This window comes from Camelus dromedarius, chromosome 31, assembly GCF_036321535.1.
Source record: "Camelus dromedarius isolate mCamDro1 chromosome 31, mCamDro1.pat, whole genome shotgun sequence".
NCBI lineage: Eukaryota > Metazoa > Chordata > Mammalia > Artiodactyla > Camelidae > Camelus > Camelus dromedarius.
Window position 1 is genome coordinate 19,318,727 of NC_087466.1, and position 22,897 is coordinate 19,341,623.

At 42.3% G+C, this 22,897-nt stretch overlaps 1 protein-coding gene across 7 annotated transcripts in view; it reads left to right on the forward strand.

Annotated features, from left to right (window-relative positions):
• Positions 1–18,894, forward strand: part of CCDC62 (coiled-coil domain containing 62) — a 34,905-nt gene extending 16,011 nt beyond the window's left edge. For 5 of the 7 annotated variants that reach the window (XM_031442589.2, XM_031442585.2, XM_031442588.2 and 2 more), the window contains 6 exons: positions 1,760–1,848; positions 2,198–2,313; positions 4,340–5,065; positions 7,763–7,919; positions 10,344–10,469; positions 13,160–17,306. In XM_031442589.2, the coding sequence (XP_031298449.1) occupies positions 1,760–1,848; positions 2,198–2,313; positions 4,340–5,065; positions 7,763–7,919; positions 10,344–10,469; positions 13,160–13,243 (1,298 nt within the window). In that variant the 3' untranslated portion in view covers positions 13,244–17,306. The other 2 variants (XM_031442587.2, XM_031442586.2) reach the window with 2 other exon arrangements.
• The last annotated feature ends 4,003 nt before the right edge of the window (positions 18,895–22,897 follow it).

Genomic DNA, 22,897 nt, shown 5'->3' on the forward strand with positions numbered 1-22,897 from the left:
AAACTTAATTACCCTTCCAAAAAATAAACAAGACAGAAGCCTCAAAAAAAATGTCTAAAAAAAAAAAGATAGTGGGTTTTTTTAGGTGAAAAATTTATTGTTGATTTCTCACTTCTATGTGAATGAAATTATTTCTCCCTAAGCATAATATTACTTTTTTTCCTGCTACCAGTCTTTGTATATAGCACTTTAGATCTTTCCTTTCTGTGGATTCTTATTGACCAAGTTCTGAAACTGTTTTTAAAACACTGGTTTCTTAAATACCATATGATATTTACTCATATGTGGAATCTAAAAAAACCCGAAAAGACAGATGAACTTATTTACAAAACAGAAGTAGACACACAGGCATAGAAAACAAACTTATGGTTACCAGAGGGGAAGGAGGTGGGAAGGGATAAATTGGGAGTTTGAGATTTGCAGATACTGACTGGTATAAATGAAACAGATAAACAAGTTTATACTGTATAGCACAGGGAACTATATTCAATATCTTGTAGTAGCTCACGGTGAAAAAGAATATGAAAACGAATATATGTATATTCATGTATGACTGAAGCATTGTGCTGTACACCAGAAATTGACACAGCATTGTAAACTGACTACACTTTAATTTAAAAAAAGTGAAAAAAAATACTGGTTTCTTATATCCCAACTCTAGTAATAGTGAAGTGTCCCGTGTTTCAGCAGAATGTTTATGGTCTTTGTAAAAGAATGAAGATTTAAAAAACAACAACAACAACTATTTGTTCTTTTGGCATTAGGAAATTGAGTGTAATACTATATATTTTAAAGAAAATTCTGAATCTTAATTACCTATCAGGTAAAAAGAGTTTTCAAGAAATAGGAAATCTTTAAAGGTGTGCCGGGCTTTTATTAAAATGGAAATACAAGTCTGTCTACCAGCGGGGTCACCTCATAGGTCCAGATGTCTTCGGTCTTTGATCAGTGAGAGTTGCACAGAGATAGCCTAATTGTGAGGCTATATTAGACTGACTTACATGCCAGGAAAAATAGTGACTTTTCGCCCCTTGTAATGTTAGCTTTCTTTCTATTAATAAAGGTAATATGTTGTTTGTATTCTTACAAGGAAAATGCATTCATAAGTTACTGTGTAATGTGGAAAAAGTAAAAAATAAAGTAATATTTTTAATTCTAGAGATTTAGAAATCACCTCCCTCCCCCCACAAAAAAAAAGAGAGGAAAATAATTGTCATTGATCCTTCCATTAAAAAATAACTTCTTGTAATCTTGCTGTCAGATTTTTTTCTATGCATATCTATATACAAACACACACATGTAATTTGATCATAGAGTTGATACAGTTTTGAATCCTTTTTTGACTTAGCATTAATTGTATTATGAAAGTTTTCAAGCTTGCTGAAGGATCTGGTCAGAATCACAGGTTAAAGCTCTCCCCAGCCATCCGTTTTACCTTTTTTTTTGTATATATATATTTTTATTGAAATATAGTCAGTTTACAATGTGTCAATTTCTGGTGAACAGCATAATGCTTCAGTCATACATGAACATACATATATTCCTTTTCATATTCTTTTTCACCATAAGTTACAAGATACTGAATATAGTTCCCTGTGCTATACAGTATGAACTTGTTTATCTATTTTATATTTTGCAATTTTATAATTCAGGAATGAGGAGGAGAAAATGTTAGCTGTGCATTAAGTTGTTGGAAATGAAGAGGTTTGAGCTGATATGACTTAGGAACAATATTTGAATAATCTTTGTTCTTAAATAGCAGAGAGAGAAAAAAGAAAGGATGAGTTACTCGATATTGCAAAGTCAAAGCAAGAACGTACGAACGCAGAACTGCATAATATGAGACAGGTACGTGCCCAGTTACCCTGCTCTAGTTGGTGGGGAACATTTACAGACATCACATTAGCTGAAGTGTATGCCAGGTGATTTCGTGTTTGGGGCTTTTAGCATCCTAACTACACTAAAGGTATGGCATATTTAGCCTAGCAGATAGCGTCTTGTTTATGGTAGCTAAGGCTTAGGAGACTAGTTATATTAACAATTCTCAGTGCTAACAGAGGGAAAAATAAAAGCAAACATACATGGCATATTTCCCTAGTCACCATCTGACCTGTCTTAGCACCTGAAAATGCTGGTTGTTGGCTCAGTTTAGTTTTGCTGTTAACGCTTTAAATTGATTTGTCAATATCCCTGCCAGATTTACGTAAAACAACAGCGTGATCTGCAGTTTCTTAATTTCAATGTGGAAAATTCTCAGGAATTGATACAGATATATGACTCAAAGATGGAGGAATCAAAGGCCCTGGAATCCAGGTAATCTTGGTTAAGGTGCTGTTAATGTGATTTGTGTTTTATTTCATCACTCAGCCAGTATTTGTTAAGTACATACTCTGGGCCAGTACCTACTACTACTCATCATGTGGTAGGGAGTAAATATGTGCGAGCTGATAATTGTCGCTCTAACCCTGGGTTGTAGTGAGACCCGATCTTAGAGTTTTAGGCATGATCCTCATTTAGACATTTGATCAGATTCATTAAACACATTATTTGTGTGTTTGTTGTGTAGAAGGCTTTGAACTAAAGTAGAAATTACAGAGATGAATCACTTATTCATTCAGCACTCTCCATTTTCAGCACCCTGGGTTCAGAATAGGGAAAGTAAAGATCTATAGGGCATGATACTTGCCTAGAAAAAGTCATTCTAGAGGAATGGTCTGAATCGCTTCTCGGCCTTCTGGCTAAGATCAAGTGGAGAATGGCCTAAGTAAGGTGGGGAGGGGAGGGTGTAGCTCAACTGGGAGAGCGCATGCTTAGCAGGCACGAGGCCCTGGGTTCAATCCCCAGTACCTCCCAGAAGGAAAAATAAAGAAACCTAATTACCCACCCTGACCTCCCCCCACTCCGCCCAAAAGCAAAACAAAACAAAAACAGAATGGTCTCCGTAAACTGCAGTCGGAGCTGATCTTGCTCTCAGCTCGATTTTCCTGTTTTCCTTGTTAATGAGAGACATCTGCTCTTACCCATAACAGGCAGTGTTTGAATTAACTTGGTTTCTGTAAAATTGAAATATAAATATATGAGGCATGGTTTAATTTACCAAGCATAGGACTGTCCCACAGCTCGGTTTAATCCACTTTTCCAGGTAGGGATGTTGCAGGGAGTCGTGGAAAGGAACAGGAACTCAGGGAGCTCCCCACGCCCCCGTGTGCACCTGAGGGCAGAAGCTGGGCTGGATGACAGCTCTTTTTCCCTGGGAGGGTGGAGTTCGGGATGGGAGTGGTCAGTAGTTGCAGGGAGGGGTGTAAGGATCAACTGCTGCTCCAGTGTGACTGGGGACTCACCGCACTTCGCTGTGCACGCTGTATTTTCCTCCAAGGTCTTTTGCTGGGGGTTATTACACCATTCCTCTGTATCTTGGCTGCGGCTGCTGCTAATACACACCACACCAACCCAGTGATCTCTTGCAAACCCCCTCACTTACTGGCTCCTTTTCCTCTTTGTGCTTCATTTCCCCTGGGAGGTACCTGGGCTAGGTGATGGAGGTTATCCTTTAAGAGCATCAAATGCCTCCATCTAGAAGGGACCCGAGTCACACAGATTACAATACCTGAACATGCATGACATGAAAAACTTTAACAGAAGATTTATTAAAAGGTTTATCACATTTTTATCTTTATTTTGTGCACATATGTCACTTTTACTTTAGACCAGCTTTAAATATCCAGCAGGTAAGTGGGGTGGTCATGAATGCAGTATGGTAAACACATTCAGCACTTTCCAGTGTATCTTTGTACCTTAAATCACTGCCTTTCAGTCCTGGCTTTACCTCTTTTTACTGTGAAACTAATAGAATTAGGAAGAGAAATAACAGATTAATCAACAAGCATTTACAGGACCTTTAGTATATGTTAAAGGCCGTCCTAGGTGCCAGGAGGGTTAAAAATGCCTCTACATGTAAAAACAAAACAAAACAAAAAACTTGAGTCTATTGAGAAGACAGGATATATGTAAGAAACAGTGTACGATATAGTTACAATAGGAAACTTGCTGTCTGATTAATTAGATAATTTACACAGTAAGGTAATGGTTTGCAATATAGACAGTAAGTTAAGGATGGGAAGAGGACTGTGGGTAGGTGGGCTTGGTGGTCAGAAAGACTTCTTGGAGGAAGTTGGGCTAAAATTGGGCTCTAAAGAAAGAATCCATGTGCTACCTTAAATTTTCAACTCAGACAACTGGGTCTTAGGAGTTAGCTCAGCTGATGAAGTTTGAGTGAAATACTTGGAATGACAGTAACAAGTATACCTTATAACTTCCGTTTTTTGTGATGCCACCATAGCAGAGACATGTGTTTATCAGACCTTGAAAATAACCACCTAAAAGTCGATTTTAAGAGGGAGAAAAATCAGAAGTCACTGGTTAAGGACCAAAAACTTGAGACCACGTTGGTTCAGCAAAATAGGTCAGACAAGAGCTCTTGTGATGTGTGCAAAGAGAAGAAGCTACAGGTTAATACTTCATTTGGGGGAAAAAGTGTAATTGCTATCTCATCTCTATTTGCAAAAGACTTAGTGGAGAAACAAAAGTCTTGGTCTCTGGGAGAAAACATGCAGACTGAACCCGAAAACAAAAGTACGTTTTGCAAGATCCGTGCAAAATCACCCAAGGGTGATGGAATTGGGGTTCAGAACAAAGAGAAAGAACCCTCGGAAACATCGACATCTGTGTCCGATGAGAAGTGGCAGGACGTCGGTGTTTACCTGGGCCTGGCCAGCTGTCCTGGCTCGAAACCACCAGAAAAGCTGGATGTTGAATGTCCAGATCACATGGAAAGGTCTGGCGCCTCATGTTGCCACAAAAATGAAGCCTGTCGGGGCGAAAGTGACATGTGGGAATCCAAGTGCTGCCACCCGAGCAACTTCGTAATTGAAGCCCCGGGCCACGTGTCCGACGTGGAGTGGATGAGCATCTTCAAGCCTCCTAAAGTGCAGAGGGTCGTCCGCCACAGAGCTGTGTGCACTTGTTCGGGCAGTGCCAGTGGGACCAGATACAGCTCCTCGGCGAGGTGAGTGGTCCTTCACCTTTGTGAACACCCAAGGCGCCTGCCTACTGTGTTTCGAAACATAAAGGGTTGCAGCAGCCACTTCATGCTTGCTGCTTGACAGAGAGCCGTGTTTGCGGGCAGAAATTGAGTTTGAGACAGACCGTTTCCTCTTTTCATCACAGCCCAGGCGTGGAGTTTTTTGATTGTGCAAATCAGACGGTGTTCGATTCTGGTGAGAAGTTTGTACCTAGGATAGCTTCTGAGGCAAAGGTTTTGCTTAAAAACAAAGTCAGTTGTCATGAGCTGAGCAAACATGTTTTATTTTAGAACAAACGGGTAGGTCACTTTACAAACTAGAATGCTGCTCTGGGACATTCCTCACCCAGGATCCTTTTGAATTGATAAGCAGTTTCTTTCATGTCCAGATTATGTTCCCTAGACCCCAGATAAGAAATTCTCTTCGCCCCCATTGGCTCATTGACACATCCAGCTGCTTTGGCCTTTGTGTTCACTTTACATTCCCCACACTGTCTTACTTTTTAAAATCATGTAAGAGAAAGAATATTTGTACTTAACCAGGTGATAAATGTCATTTTTTTCTTCCGGTTTTACTGAGACAGAACTGACGTACAGCACTGTATGTTTGTGTCCAGCATAATGATCTGACTTGAGTATGTCATGAAATGATGTCCACAATGCGTTCAGTGAACATCCGTTATCTCATATAGATACAAACTAAAAGAAAAAGAAAAAAAGTATTTTTTTCCTTGTGATGAGAACTGTTGGGCTTTACTTTTGCCACAGCTTTTGTGTATAACATACAGCAGCGTCAGTTATGTTCAACATGCACTGTTACACCCCTCGTTCTTACTTATCTTACAACTGGAAATTTGTGCCTTTTGACCACCTCCACCCAATTGGGTTTGTTTGGTTTTGTTTTTGTTTGTTTGTTTGTTGTTCTGGCGAGGGATGGGGGTAATTAGATTTATTTATTTTTTAAATGGAGGCACTGGGGATTGAACCTAGGACCCCCTGTGTGCTAAGCGCACACTCTACCACTGAGCTACACCCTCCCCCACAGCTGGGTTGTTTTTTTTTTAAGAGAAGAACATGAATTAGATATTAGCATTTGCTGCATTATTCAGGCTCATCTTATCATTAGAATTGCTGACTCTTGGGGTCGAGGGGCGCTATACAAGTGTCTGCTATTTTTACAGAAAACCTATCTCTTGGATCTTAGATTACAGAAAGGATGACGTCTCTGTTGAGAGCTTTATTGTAATTATCGCACTGACTTTCCTAGGATTTGGGATTAAAATTTCCTTCCAGTGTTTTCATTGTTGGGATTATCTTTCGGCCCTTTTAGTAGCCTGGGTCACTTAAAAAATCATACAGTTACTCTGTCAGCTGCAAAATCTAAAGAGAAATTGGTTGTTACCCTGAATGTTATCTGTTCATGTTTGGTTTTTAAAGATCGTCTTAGATAACTGCAAGTGTCAGTCAGGCACGACTTCCTATTTCTCACTACTGAACCGAACACGCGTATATTAAGGGAAAAGCCTGTGCTTTTGGTTTGTTTTTGTTTTTTGTTTTTTTAATGGAGGTACTGGGGATTGAACCCAGGACCTCGTGCATACTGAGCACGCCGTGCTCTACCACTGAGCTGTACCCTCCCCTTGTGTCAGATAGTTTTAAGTGCATAGTGGACATACATTAATGTATGAAAGAAATTCAAATGCAGTATTTTCTCTCAAGGCCTCTTGACCTCTCGAGCTTGAAATAATTCAAGTGACTTCTTGTCCTGCCAGCAGAGGCACGTGCCAAGGTATCCCGTGACGAATACGTGATTAAGTAGAAAGGATAATGATGTTTTCCTGTGTTCCCTTAGATTATAAGAACTTGTGTACCTACTTTTGTTATCTGGCTAAAATGTGCCCATTTACACCACCATTCTATTGGACAAATAGGGGTCTCCCTGCAGAGGAGGAGGCCGCAGCGGCTCCTGGCCTCAGTCACAGGATTCGTTGGAGGGAGGGGGAGGTTCCGGGGCCTCTTTGCTGTTAACTCTGCTTTGAGCCCCAACTTCAATAACATACCCAGAGACTCAGCTGTCCGTGTTTGTTCCCTGATTACCAAGCACCCCTAGAAGAATTAACGGCCCACAGCAGTGCCTTCTACTTTCACAGAACTTTTGAAAAACCATTCATGAGAATCAATTTCACAAACCAAAAACCTAAAATCTTCACAAGTTTAACTTTATATGATGTTCATTTTTTCTCTCTCTCTTTTGGATATTTCTGTTTCTCATACCTTTTTCTTTGTTGTTTTTTTGGGTGGGGGACTGGTAAGGAGGGCAACTCTATTCTATAGTTGCCCTTTAATGAAGAGTTTTAATTCTTACTGCAAAGAGTGTGCATTAACTTATAATATTCTACACAAATATCCTATCCAAGGGGGTGGGTATAGCTCAGTGACAGAGCACATGCTTAGCACGCACAAGGCCCTGGGTTCCATCCCCAGCATCTACACACACGCACACACACACACAAAACCCTGTTAAGATCTATAATGGTCTATTCTAACTCGAGCTTCTTCATTAAAAAATAAAACCTTTTCTTTCTTGGTCCTGTTGTGATCCTTTCAAGTACAAGAATATTAGTGACGTATGTTAGATGTTGTTTCAAGGTGCCTGTTTCCATTTGGTTTTATTGTTCACAGTGAGCTCATTGCCATCCAGCATTCCCGCTGCTTGGGTTCTTCAAAATCTGCCGTAAGAGAGGACGAGAAGCTGATGGAGACAGAGTCCTCTCCTGAAAAACAGAACTTGTCTAAGAGTTTGTTAGTCAACAAAGATGCAGCGCTGCCCAGTGAAAAGGTTTGTATTTCGCTTAGAAATAGCCAGCTTTTCCAAGCAGGACTGCTCCCCAGCAGACTTTTAATTCTTCCGTAGCCTGTGGTGAGTGTGCTTCATTTTGGCTCTTCTTCAGATTTTGTTTTTGTTTTTGTTTTGTTTTTAATTACAGGACTTTAATTATATTATTTAACCAAAGTCATAGTTACTTACCTTCTGTTTTCTTTAAACATCCTTTGGATTAGCTTCAGGTAGGATGTCCCTGAGGTCCTCCAGGTGATCGATGTGTCTATTTTTAATTTAAAAATATTTTAAACGCACAAAATAATGAAAAATATGACATGTATCTGTGCACCTACATTCAGACTTAACATGTTTACACTTTGCCATATTTGCTTTATTTTTCAACCTGTTAAAGAAATAAAATGTTACAGGTAAGGTATAAAGTCCATGTGCCCCTCTGCCCACTCCCACACCCCCTCCACGTAACCACTTGACCTTGAAGTTGCTCCCATGCTTGTTTTACACTTTTGCTGCTTAAAAGTTATACTTAAACATTACATCCTCTTGTTTTGTGTGTGTTTAAACATACGTAAATGGTAAAATGCCACCTGCATCCTTTTGTGGTGTATTTTGTGAGCTTCATCCATGCTGACACCTGTGGCTCTAGCTTCTTCCTTTGGATTGTGGATTGATGTGCAGGCCATTGACTGAATAAACCAGTCTGCTTGTCCACCCCCTACTGACAGGCGGTGAGGTTGTTTCTACACCAAGGTCCTTACTGTGGATGAGCCAGTGTCCCCACCGTAGCCGGGGTCTCCATCGCAGCCCATTCACAAAGAAAATAAGTTCAAATAAACTTAGTTACTTTTGGTGTCCACTGGGGGAAAATCCGGCTTTGAAACCAAACCTATCTGGGTTCCCATCCTTGTTTTGCTTTAGTGACCTTAGTCAAGTTAATGTAGTTTCTTTGAGCCTCAGTTTCTTCCCCTGCAAATGTGCAATACTAACATCATGGTTGCTTGGTCTCAATGAGATGCATAGGGCCTGGTCCCTAATGGGTGTTTGATGAGTGCTGGTTCTCTGTTAAAAAGTGACCATACCAAGTGTTGACTAGACTTATGAGCAACTGGGACTTTCATTCACTGGTGGTGGGACTGTAAACGGTACACACCTGGAAGACACCTGGGTAGTTTCTTTAAAAGTTAAATATACACCTACCATATGATTCAGTTATTCCCGTCCTACAGAAATGGAAACCTATGTCCACACAGAGACTTGTACACAAATATTCAAGCAGCTTTATTTGTACTCACTCAAGAACTGCAAGTAACCCAAGTATACTGCAGTAGGTGATGAGATAAGCAAACTGTGGTATATCCATACAATGGAGTACTTCTCAGCAATGAAAAGGAATGAACTATTTATACACAGACAGCATGAGTGAATCTCACAATAATTATATTGAATGAAAGAAGCCAGACAGACAAGAGATTGTAATGCGTTTATATAAAATTCTAGCAAATGCAGACTAATCTCTGACAGCAGATCAGTAGTTGGGAATGGGGAGAGGGACTCAGAGAGGCAAGAATTCCAAAGGGGCAGAGATGTGGTGAATGAATACAGCCTGTGTTCACTGTGGGGATGGTTTCACCAGTGTGTAGATTTACCTGTCAGACTGTGCACTTAATTGTATGTCAGTTACACCTCAAAGCTGTTAACTTTTGAAAAGTTATAAATAGGAGGGGAAATATTGGCCATTACCTTTTTGGCTCTTGGGAGACTCTTTTTCAGTGTTTGCACCTATTTTTCTGAGGTAGTATGTGACGCTGCAGGCCTGCGTTGTCCATGCACATGTGTGTGTGCGTGCATGTGTGTGCACATATACACACGCAGATATAGTCACATAGCAGATATCTGTTAAGCATCTTCTAGATCTAGGTCAGTAGTGATCATTGTTCATGGAAAATTAGAAATTAACTTTTCTTAAAGAAAAAATTAGTCTGGGTACTTTGGCGAGCAGTTGGCCTGCTAAAAATTCAGGTCCCCAAGTTCAAAATTAAACAAGAACAAAGACATATTTCCACATATTGTTAAACACTAACAAGCCTTTAGTGTTTGAGTTGTGTTTGGTGAGTGTTTTGACATGGCCTTGGCAAGTTGATTTAAGGAAGGTAAACAATGCCTGGGAATCTTTTATCGCATGGATGTTAGTTTGTTGTAGTAAGTTTTCTGTTTAAGTCAAATTACTTAGCCAAGTCGGTTCTAAGAAATAAATGGAATTTGGTTATTCTCATATTTAATGTCCTGCTTTGACACGTGCTATCTAAAGTCAGAGAACTATGGATGAATAGCTAGCATTTGTACTTGTTACACTGTATTTACAAAGGTAAACATTTAAAAATGCGTCTTGGTCTCATGACCGCCAAAACTGTGTTGTCTTCCCAGGACGATTTTTCTCCCACAAGTAAGCTGCAGCGTTTGCTGGCGGAATCTCGTCAGATGGTCACGGACCTGGAGCTGAGCACCCTGCTCCCCATCAGCTCTGAGAACCTCAGCAGCGGTGCCAAAAAAGTACGTGGTTCCTCTCCTTCTGACCCCGTCTGCCCTGTCCCAGGGTGTCCCAGGGCGCCGGCACTCGGATGCCAGTCAGAAGGAAAGATTCTCTCTGTCCTGGAGGGGAGGGGCAGGGGTGCCACGCTGTTTTTAAGGAGGAAGAAAAAGTCACCCTCAGATGTTACTACACCCACATTTCCTCTTTCTAATTACCTGGGCATATGCTTATACATTCTAGGGGATTTAAAAAAAAAACACTTTATTATAGAAAATGTCAAATACGGAAGTAGAAAGAACACTTAACAATCACAGAGCTTCAATAACCATCAACTTCGCTGTTTGTGTTATCTTCCCTCCTTCATCCGTCCATCCATGTTTCCTGTGGAAGCATTTAAAGCAAATCCTAGACGGCACATCTGTCACTCGCGGGCACTTCGTTCCATGTCTAACAGACAAGGACTTCTGTCACACCCAGCCACGCTCACAGTGATCCTTTAATGTCATCTAGTGACTAGACCATGTTACAGTTTCCCCATTTAGCTCAAAAATGTCTTTTTACTGTTTGTTCAAGTCAGTAACCAACCGGGGTCCATGTGTCACACTGCCTGTACCTTCTCCATCCCTCCGTCCCTCTCTCCTTCCTCTCCTCTCTTGCTTCTTCCTTCTCTTTCTTCTTCTTCTTTCTTTGTTTTTTAATGCCATTTATTTGGGGAAGAGACATTGGGTCATTATCCCGCAGAACGTCCCACAATCTGGGTCTCCCTGATTCCGTCCTCACTGTTACTTCACACCTTCCTCTACCCCTGTAATTCCTGTGAACTAGTATTTTGATCCAGCGACTCGATTAGACCCGGGATCAGTTTGGGTGTTGTGTGTGCTTTGGCATGACTCCCCCGTTGGCAATGCCGTATGCCTCCTGTTCCGTCGTGTCCGGAGGATCCTCGTATCAGGTTGTCGGACTTGTAGAGTCAAGCTTGCTCGGGGGTTCAGGAGACTGTCAACCTGCGCTTTTATATTGCACAGTTTCCCAAAAGTTCACTTAATGAATTTAGCACTCCTTGATTAATGGGATTTATATCTGTGATTTCATTAGGAATTGCAAAATAGTAATTTTCTAAATCTGCCGTTCCTTTGGAGAGTGTTTCTCATGTTAATTTTAACTGCTTTTTCTGAGCACAGGAACATTTCAGTAGCAATGATGTAAGTCATTTTGTAGATTTTATAGCCTGACATAAATAGTGGAAAGAACACTGAACTTGAAATCAGGATCCTGGGGTCCCAGTTTCCTAACCTGTAAAATAAGAGTTTGAAACTGATGCTTTAAGTTTAAGGGTCCAGGTACATCACTTGGGTTTGCTGTGGGCATAGTTAAAGGTATTTGAAAGCCACCGAGTTACACTTTTTTGTATCCCTGACCAAAGAAACTAAAACAATAAAAGACCTGCAAAACACTGAAATACCGTTCTTTTAAAATCACCTTTATTGAGGTATAATCTACAGTACCTCAATAAATACAATAAAGACATTTTACTAAGAATGTCTTCAATGCCTTTGTACTTGTTCCTGAATGAAGAACTAGTGTAGGTCACCAGTCCAGTGAGTTTATTTAGCTTTCATGTATATTGATGTACATGCACATTGCACCCATGTGAGCGACATCCCAGTCAAGACCTAGGACATTTCCATCACCCAGAAGGCTCCCTCATGCTCTTTGCGGTGAGTCCTTCCTTTCCCCCACCCTTGGCGGCGGCTGCTCTGACTGCTGTTGTTAGAGAGTGGTTTCTCCTCTTCTGAAACGTCACAGAAATGCACTCACACAGTCTGAGTGTGTTACGTCCTTACCGAGCTTCTTGCAGGAGGATTACTTTGAGATTCATCCATGTTGCTGCGTGTGTCAGTATTTCACTCCTTTTTATTGCTGGTTAGTATCCCACTGTAGGAATAGACCACACTTTGTTATTCACCTGTCAATAGGATATTTGGGTTGTTTCCAGTTTTGAACTATTAGAAGTAAAGCTGCCATGAACACAAGCCTTTTCTTTTTTTTAATGGACCTATGTTTTCTTTTCTCTAAGGTAAATACCTAGAAGTGTTAGTTGCAGGATTTAATTTTTTTTTTTAATAAACTCTCAAATCAGGGTGGTTGTGCCATTTTACATCCCTACCAGCTGTGCAGAGAGTTCTGGGAGCTCCACATCCGCACCAAGCCATGGTTTTGTCAGTGCGTTTGAGTTTAGCCATTCCAGTAAATCTGAAGAGGCATCTTATCTTCATAGTTCTGCTTAGGTCTATGGTTCATCTCGATTTAAATTTTGTGGATGGTGTGAAGTAAAAACCCAAGGTTCACCTTTCTCCGTACAGATATTTGCTTCCAGCATCATTTATTGAGAAGACTTCCTTTTTCCATTGAATTACTTTCAGCATCTTGTTGAAAATCAGCTGACTGTATATTGAGGGTCTATTTCTGGACCCTGCGGTCGGTTCCACGGACCTGGTCGTCCCCCTTACACCAGTACCGCACCGTATTGGTTGCGTAACTCTGCAGGGAGTCCTGAAATCACTTAGTGCGCACATCCCCCACTTTGTACTTCTTTTGCGAAATTGTTCTGCCTGTTCTACACGCTTTGCCAGGTCCGTAATAATTTTAGAATCAACTTGTCAATTTTTTAAAAATATACTTTGATATTGTGATTTCTTTGAATCTACAGATCACCTTGGGAAGAATTGACATCTGTCAACAGAGTGTATCTCCAATTAAGTCTTCCTTCTTTTCTCTCAGCCATGTTTTATAGTTTTCATGTTAGTAGTTCACCTTTTGTTAGATTTATTTAGAATATTTTGTTTATTGGTGCCATCATATGTGGTATTTCAAATTTTATTCTCAGATTGTTTGTTGATGACATAAAGAACTATCATTGCCTTCTATAAACTGCCTCTGCCAAATTCACCTGTTCTAGTAGATTTTCTGTGGATTCTCAGGACTTCTACATAATCATGTCATTTGTGAATACAGAATTTCCTTTTCCAGTCTTTACGCCTTATTTCTTACTCTTATTGCTCTGGTTAAGATGTTCAGATCAACGCTGAATAGAAACGGTGAGACCAAACATCCTTGCCTTGTTGCATGAAATACTGTCTGGTGGCATTTCTTGCTTAGCTCTTCTTCACATTGGTATTTTGTTAGATTCAGAGTTCCGCGGGGCAGTTTCCCTGAGACACAGATGATCTGAGCCTGGAACGTTAACCATTCTAGAATCAACATGCTCATTACCACGAGCCTCAACAGGTAGCTGCAAAGATTACCGTAAAGAAGAATGAGCTCCCAGAGTAGTGACTTTTAGAAGTATTTGTACCGTATGTGCCACGGAAGCTTTCCAATTAGAAACCGTCATGGACTTCACGGTATTTTCTAGGAAGGTTTTGTTTTTTCTTGACAAACTCTTTGAAACATTAATGAAGTAATTTATTTACATGGGGGCAGAACATACTTTTAAGTAGTGGTAAGGCTGGGTTTTTTTAACAGCTTTATTGAGGTATACTGTACCTACCCTGAAGTTCTCCCATAAAGGTGTACAATTCGGTGGTTTTTGTATATTTCACAGTAGAGCAACCATCCCTGTCCAATTTTAGAACACTTTCATCACTCCAAAAGAGCCTGCACACACTGGCAGTTACTCCCCCTCCCACCTCCCTGGCCTCGGCCACCACTCAACTGCTTTCTGTCTTGACTAATTTGTTGCGCAGAGACTTTTCATCAGAGTTAGTTGAACAGAATTCAGGAGATCCGTAAACTTTGACGGGGTTAAAAATTACACCTAAGGTTGTTTTTATTAACCTCTAATTGACATGTGGCACTTCCTTCAATTATGAAGATAGGAAACAAGGCATAGTAGTACATACTGCCTGTGACCCTGTCATCGGTGGAGCCCGAAGACAGCTCCCCAGCATGTCACAGTGATGGCGGGTGTCTTGAAATATCATCTATGCTGACACTCAGAATGAGACTGTTAGACCCACTGCTAGGTCTTACTATTTAATGCACTAATAAGAATATGTATTATTATATCACAATCTTGTTCAGTTTTTTGACAACCACAGTTACATCTGCTGTGATGCAACACACAAGTTCCTAAAAATCACCACACAATGCAAAAGTGCACAATAAAAACCACACCGTTTATGGAGAAAATGGAGTTAGGAGCATAACACTCAAAAACTTTATCAATGGCACATTTTTTTTTAAAAAAAGGACAGGGATGTAATTTAAATGGCAGGATAGTTTTATACGTGTTAAGTAGTTAAGAAATACATAAATCTTGCCCTGAATGTGGCACTTCACCTTGAAAAAGACCTTAAGTTTGCATGTAGAATCGGAGGTCGGGGAGGCTGCAGCTCGTGATGTGTCAGGAAGTGGCGGAGGAGGGCTACGGGGTGGGGCGTCGTAGCAGCAGGTGTGGAGGGACGTGGCTCCACACGCCAGGGAAGCTGGGGAGCCGGGGGATGTTTGAGGGGCGGGGGTGTGGGTGTGTATCCGGGGGTGTGTTCCTGCACAGCAAGGCCCAGTTCACCTAGTGTTTCTTGTGGACAAAATCACTCGTGAACAAATGCAAACTTCACATTACACCCAAGTTACTCCCTAATGCATCAGGTGTGTGGGAATGGACTCACGTTTTCAAAGCAAGCGTCATAGCGGAACCGTGGCCACAGGGTGTCCTCTCAACCTGTCCGCAGGGCTTTGTGTTAAATCGCTCTCTAAGATGGAAGCAGTAGCTCCCTCACGCGTGTCCTCCGAGCACAGCTGCATGTGTGTAAGTGTCTCCATCAGCGTGAGTGTCGCAGTGCAGGAGGGCCGGTTCCATCCGTGGCCTCTGCTCTCCCCCAGTGCCGCGAGGGGCCCCTCTCACTCCCTTCGGCCTCCTGGGTCCTAGCGTGTGCCCTGCCCGCTGCAGAGGATGCTGGGTCGATACCGTGAAAGGACCTGACGGGACAAGCTCAGGAAAAGGGCAGAACAGTGAACTCAAGGATAGACTGGAAGAATCCTCACGCTCTTTGAGGTTGGTGAAAACTTGGCTGAAGAGAATTTTCGAGCTGGAAAGATCCAGAAGAGAGATCTGACCCCACTCAGACCTTCCGTCTTGCGGGTGAAAGTGACTGAATCTCTTGCAAAACATCCCACAGCTGGAGTCAGATACCATTCAGCTGGAGAAAATATTGTCTTCAGGTGCAGTGAATTTTCCAGTGGATTATTAATTGATTCCAGAGGTGTGGGGGAAACAATTTAATGAACAGAAATATACGTGGCAACGCTGTATAAACTCCTCCGCTCTGGGCCTTTGAACGGGGTATAGCTGGTGACAGAAAAAGTAAACGGTTTTGTAAAAACTTCTCAGCTTTGGCAGTCAAGAAGCAGGGTGAGCTCTGAGCAGCCCGTGTGTCTGCTTCACCGGGGTTTTGGTATCTGTTGCTAAAGACACAGGCCTTCATTTGAAGCCTTCCTTTGAAACAGGCCCTCTCATACGTTGCTGGGGGAGAGCAAAGTGATTGAGTCCTTCTGGCAAGGAACCTGTCAGGTTTTGTAAAAGCTGCAGAAGACCTGGCCCGTGGACGGAGCAGCGTCGCTTTGGCGTCTCTTGTTCAGGCCCCTCTGCGCGTGTATCACGTGAGGTGTGCATGCCCGTTTTTCACGGCATCGTTGCTTTATAACAGCAAGAGTTAGGAAACGATCCAGGCGTCCAGCGGGAAGGAACTGAGTGAAGAGCTCGTCCACAGATGGAGTTACCGCGGACAGCACCGAGGAAGGCCCTGGATGCCGGAGTGTTTCCAGGATATACTATTAAGCGGAAAGAAGCGGACCCTGAGCGGTTCCTGTGGAACTCCACGTATGGGAGGGGACTGAGAACATATGTAATTTTTTCAAACCATGCTCATGTGTGAACTATTTTTAAAAATCCAATAATTTAAAAATAGAGAAAAAAATAAAACAGCACAGCCGGCCACACCCCCCGCCCCCCCCAGCAGGTTCCTGTGATGTGGGACTGGGGCCCGCCGCAGCCAGACGCAGAATTTGGAGTTCTGACTAGGACACGGGGCTGGACCTCGTGACTAATTTGAGACCATTGGGGTTCCTATCCCGTTTTGTGGCAGGCTGATCAGGCCTGTGATCCCTTTTAGGAAAATGCTTTTAAATAAATGAAGTAAAATACATCAGATTGTAAAATACGTAGGAGGGCTATTCAAGTCGAGAGGAAGCAGCGTGGTGAAGAGCACAGACGTCTGGAAGCATCGAGAATCACCCCACGGGGCTGCGCGGAGGCCCCACGGGGAGGAGGGGGAGGCTGAGAAGGGGGCGTCCCCTCCAGCCCATGGCCATCTCCTGAGACTTCTGGTGCCCCTGCAGGTGTCATCCTCCTCTTACTTCTTCTTTTTTAATATCTCCCCCAAAACCTAACAAGGCTAAGCCTTCTGTCACACTCCGCACTCCGATGAATTCCAGTGGCACTTAGAGTTGTTGGTTCTTCTTGACGATCATTGTCTTCGTTAAGGGCTCACCGCACAGTCTACACGAGGCTGACAAAGAGCCAGTGACACCCGGGCGTTAGCCGACTGCCAGTTTAGCCGCAACACACACGGTAAAGCAAGCAGCATTCCAGCTGCGGGACTGGAGCCGGAGGGGCCCCTCACATGAACAGGAAGTCAGTACCTCTTTGTTGGGTGTGTGGATGGTGGTTGCATGAAGTTACTTCATTGTGTTTAAGCAATTCCCCAAGGTCTTGTACAGGCATTTCCACTCTATTTATGAATTTCTTCTTTGGCATTTTCTAGTTGTTCTATTATAGGTACTAATTTGGGAGTTGTTTTGTAGAATGGAGAAGTCTCAGAAGACTCAGCTGAAAAGAACACACTTCTCAGTAACTGAAGAAAACAGTTGTCGCCTTCAGTATTCCCTGTGATCGTGGGTAAGTCACCTTTCCTTGTCCCACCTTTTATCTCAGTTCACGTTTAATAAGTAACTTGAGAACACTGATAGAGTCGTGGCAGTGCATTTGTTTGACCCGTAATCCTTTCTCTTTTGCTTGACCTATTTACACACCTTCTAAATTTAATCCGAGTAGAATGTCAGTTACTTTGTAAGAGAAAGATGCAGTTCAGAAAACTCTTGTTCCCAGTACCTAGACTTTTAAACCTAGGGAAGTGAATACACATAGCTTTCAAAATTGGAATCTAAACAGTGTATCAGCACGTGCTCCAAATGCCTTTCTGGAAAGGAGTCTTTACATGAGGTTTGAAGTTTTAGAAGAAGGCGTATTGGCCCAGTAAGCACTTTCTTGATTTGTGTTTCCTTCTGTCAAACCTTCATTTCATACGCAGTTTCTTTAGAATCCAGTTTGATAAGTGAAAAAGCGTCATCTTTTCAGTTGTTTTCAATTTAAGCTCAGGAGCTCTTTAAAACGCTGAAAGCGTAGAGTTTAAGTAGCCCTCTGCCTGGCTCCCTGTCTTCTGTGCTCTCTCTTTGCTGAGAAGTTTCCCTGAGCCTCACATTTTGCATGACCTCATGTTGATGAGAATCAGCACACAGTTAATTTTTCAGAGGCTGGGAGCTTACAGCGCACTATCCAGTCCGGTGCTCATTGATTTTGATTTTATTAACTCTGTTTCCTTCCTGCAGAAGCCGATTTCTCATCCATGTAGAAGGCAGGAAGCAGACATCCATACCTAATACTTAACCTTGAAAACAAAAAGAGGGCTGTAATCCTTCATAAACATCATCTAATACCAAAGAGGAGCAGAAACTGAAAGTTAATTGTCAAACATCTATATTTTGTTTGTTTTCAGGTTAACCATTTTCACTGTGTAAGAAATTAGACCTTCTTGTATGTTATGTATATAATACGTAAACTTGGGATTATGCTGAGAGAGAAAAAATATTATCCGTAAAGATGCAGACTACAGTTAAATACCAGAGGAGCTCTTTAAAAGTGTGAACATCAAATAGAGAATCCCTGCTTATAAAATGCTATTTTAACTGTCTGATTTAAAAAAAAAAACCTGTGCATTATATTTAAATTATAAACCAGTAGCCTATCAGAGTCAGCAACAAATATATGAGAAATAATGTCCTCCTGTGGTTTTGGCCCTGGACTTTGCTGTGTAAATAGGCATAAAATGATATGATATCAAATATTTTTAACTGGAAACTGTCTCCCGGGTTACTGACAGTTGAGGTCCTTCTGTCCCAAAAGCTGAGTGGAGCCCATCTTGTCTGAGTCAGTGGTAGTCCTGTCAACTTACACAAGCAAAAGCTTGCTGGAGGATCAAGTTTTATGTGCATTTTTTTTTATCGTTAAAGACTAAAACACTTCTATTTTAACTTGTAAATTAATTTAATTTTTTAAGGAATATACTATGTGCCTCTCTGTCCCTTCTAAGAGAATGGATCAGCTTCAGTCAATAAAAAATATTTTTAATAATAAAAATAATTGTCTTTGGTTTCTTTTTATTACACAGGGGTGAAATAAGGAAAGTTAGTCTCTTGAAACCAAACCTGGCAAGTTAATTTCCTGAGGAAGGGGGGATGTAATTTTTTTTAAAGCACTGCAGATATCAAGGTTCTACTGTGCTACATAAATGCCCCTTTGTTAAAAGGTTTCAGTGCTACTTCAGAAATGATTTTCATTAGAGTGGGGGAGCCACCCCATCCAGCCTTTTTAATTAGGGTGCTGAAAAGAGAAATTGGGTGACGTTTGGCTGCCTTCTTTATAAATGCTTGCTTTCTCTCCCAGGCTAGGCTGGTTTGTACAAAGCAAGACTGAGAAAGATACAGTCGATTCTGAACTACTGCCTCCAAGCTGGAAACCCAAAATGTCCCTGGAGAGGCTGACTTCCAGTCTGAGAAACGAAATGTTAAATTTTCTCCTCCTCTTTATGATAGGTTCATGGCTACCTGTCAACCTGCCTAGAGAACACTGATTAGGTGCTAAGTAGAACCATTGCAGGGAACCAAAGGATTTTTTAAAACTCCGAATTTATTTTGTGGCTAAACGTGTTTTAGCTCATTGGGTTATCCTACCTTCGGCACCTGTTCTTGCCCTTCCACATTCTTGTGAACTACAGCACTTGAGGTTCAACAGTGGAAACTTTCATGTTATCAGTCGATCTACCTCAGCCTAAGCCATTTAAATATGTGAGCAGTTTCTGCTAAGGAGAGACAGCCTCAGTATGTTTGAAAGAGTTGCAAGATAAAACTAGATTTTAGCCTTTCTATTTTGTCATCAACATTCTTTCATCTTAAGAGGAGGCAACTAAACTGTGCTATAATTTGCCTGCCAGAAATGATCTCAACCGTCAAAAGAGACTGACGTAAGTGTATTTTTAGAGTCTGTGAACAGATCTATTAAACAGAAATAGAAATACCCCAAAAGAGAGAAATTCTGAGTCAAGATAATACATAAACACTTAAAAACAGTTTTACCTAAAAAGTGCTAATTGGATATGTGGGATTGAGAGGCTCTGTGGGGTAACGTTGGTTCATTTCAGGAACATGGCTCAGGTGTGGAACCTTGTGTGGCTAACAGACCCTGGAGTTTTTCCTGGTGGCTTTGACCTGAGATTTTTCTTCTCTGGTTAGATACCCGTAGCTTTGTGGCTGTTTCAAAGTCATGCACGTCTGTTTTCTCTTGAGCCGTGGGATGACGATGTTAGGGTCCATTTCAGGAAGGTTCATATTCTAAGCCTTAAACAGAATCGTCTTAGCAAAAACTGCATACGTGATAGAGAACAGTGAGTAAGATCAGATTAAGAAACCAGACACATTAATCAGGACCACTGCTGACAAAGTAGGTTAAAAACCAGAATGGTCTTTGAGAGTTTATCAAATGAAGAGAGCACATTAATCAGTCCTGTAAATGATGATTTCTGGGTTCTCAGCCAAATGCATACTTAAGAGATCTAACCAAAAAAAGGCAAAATAATTTGCACACTAAGTATGGCTTTGCTGGTCACTGGAGACCCAGCAGTGAGCAAAGCAGACTCAATCTTTGTTTACAGTCTAGTGGAGAAGACAGATCTTAAACAAATAATCACAAGTAGTTCAGGAAAAACTGGTAAATGCAAGAAATAAAGCTTTGAGCTACCATGGTCAGCATATAACAGGGACATAGTTCAAAGGGGAGGGTTCAGGGTAGGCTTCCCTGAGGAAGTGATGTCTGAACTAAGCTGAAAGATGAGTACATGCTAACCAGCAAACAGGAAGAGGAAGAGCATTCCAGACAATAGTAACAGCATGTGCAAAGGCCCTGAGGTGGTAAGGAGCGTGACACATTTTGGGACCTGACAGACTAGGATGGAGCAAGATGAAGCTGGAAAAAGAGGCTGGGGCCAGATCATACACACGTGTCAATGAGGCAGTATGGGGATTGCAACACTATTATTTTAGTTAGCCCAGTGATGTAAACTCTATTTTTTGTCTTCTTGGGTTTTCCTTGAAATCAGGTCTAATTCGTATCCCAAGTGCTTTGCCCTTGTCATGGCCTGGAGAAAGCATTAAACAGCCCTGGAGATACACCAAAATGGCACCCTGATTCTGATGACAAGAAGGATCTCAGCCAATCAGTGACAGAACCAGTCCTAGAACCAGATCCCCTGCCTGAAGATGTTTAAGAGATGAATCTGACAATGAAGGTTGAGGAAACTTGTATCCTTATGTCCCCAGGATGCTCTTCCATCATTCTAAGCCGCATGTTGAAGTGTGCCAAATTATGGGGGGGGGGTGTTCACTCACTTTTTCAACACCTTCATTACTAATGCACCAGACACCTCGCTAGGCTCTGAGAGTATAAAACTGAGTAAGGCAGGGTGGTCCTTGCCCTCTAGCAGTTCAAAACTTACCTAGAGACAGATAGATGACAAATCGTTTGAGATGCTTTAGCAAAGGGCCCTGGATCCCGACAAGGCTGAGCACAGTACCTGGCATAGTGATAAACCATTATTACGAAGAGCAGTAGGGGAGTGGGTGTAGCTCAGTGGTAGGGCGCATGCTTAGCACGCACGAGGTCCTGGGTTCAATCCTTAGTGCCTCCATTAAAATAAGATGTAATTTTATTTTTTAAAAAAGAAAGGAGTGGTAGTTGGTTGCTGATATTAAGTCCCTGTGGCAGACACTCTAGACCCAGGGGGGTTGCCTGGTTTACAAGAAGGCACAATTAAGTGTGAAGTTCACAGGGTAAGTGTTTTTGTTGGCTGCGGAAAAAGGAGTCTGAGAAACAGCTGGTCTGGAACCTACAGGCCCTTTATTGCGGTCTTTATTCCACCACAGCTGTTGACTAGGGCGCTGAGGGTTAAAAATGAAATAATACATGTACAGGGTCTGGCCCCAGGCCTAGTATATAATCAGCATTCAGTAAGTATTAGCTATTGTTATTCTATTGTAGTTCTGGTAAAAAAAAAAAAAAGGCTTTCAGTGATTGGAATTAGATAAAGCGAAGTTAATTCCTCTCTTAGATGAGTGAGAGGAGAGCCTTGTCAAAGACGTCTTTCAAGTTCCCAGTGTCAATTCTGGGTCTAGGCAGTGAGGAACCAGCGAGGTTACAGAAAGAGTTGTGGGGACAACGTTCAGGGTTATGCAGGCATCATCCTCCCTCTTCAAGGGGAGTCCTGAGCACCTGTATTGGGTGATTTCACACCTGTATTCTGAAAGGAAAGCTGATGACAGCAGAAAGAAAATAACCATTTAAGAGCATACATTTGGGAGAACTGTGATTTTTTAACTTCAGTCTTGTGATGGATAATTTAAAAGGCAAACCAATAATAATGTTTTTTAAAGTCTCACACCACCTCCTGTGGCATCTCTGCCATGCACTTTGATGGCCCAGCTCTGTGTTTTGTTCAGATCCGTCTGCCCGCCGTCCCAGCCCTCACTCTCCTCTTCCTAATACTGTTCCTCAGCTTTGGCAAGGTGTCCGCGTGCGGAGCCTGCGGTCTCTGAAAACTCACCCCACAGCCCAGCTAACAGCTGCAGTCACGTTAGACGCACAAAGGGTGGACAGCTCAACTGTATGCATTTGACACATAAACTAACATAGGACTTTTAAAAAGGAAAGAAAAAATGTCTAGTTGTGCTTCCATTGGCCAGATTCATTGAGGCCCGAGTTTTCTCCAATTACCCGGATCCTGGCCTGGGGTGGACAGGACTTAGTGAGTTCGGGTGGAGGATGTGGTGGGGAAGGGGCTGGTCTGCGCCCCAGCTCGCGAGGACGGAGGAGGGACGGGTTTTTCGCTCCCACGCCAGGGGCGTGGAGGGGCTGGGGGCCTGGGCCCCGCCTGGCCGGGGGCGGGGTCGGGGGTGGCGGGGTCGGGGGTGGCGGGCGCCCCCCGCGGCAGGGGCGGGGCTCGGGGGCGGGGCGGCCGGCGGCTCCTCCCCCGGGGGGGCGGAGGGCGGCGAGGCGCGGAGC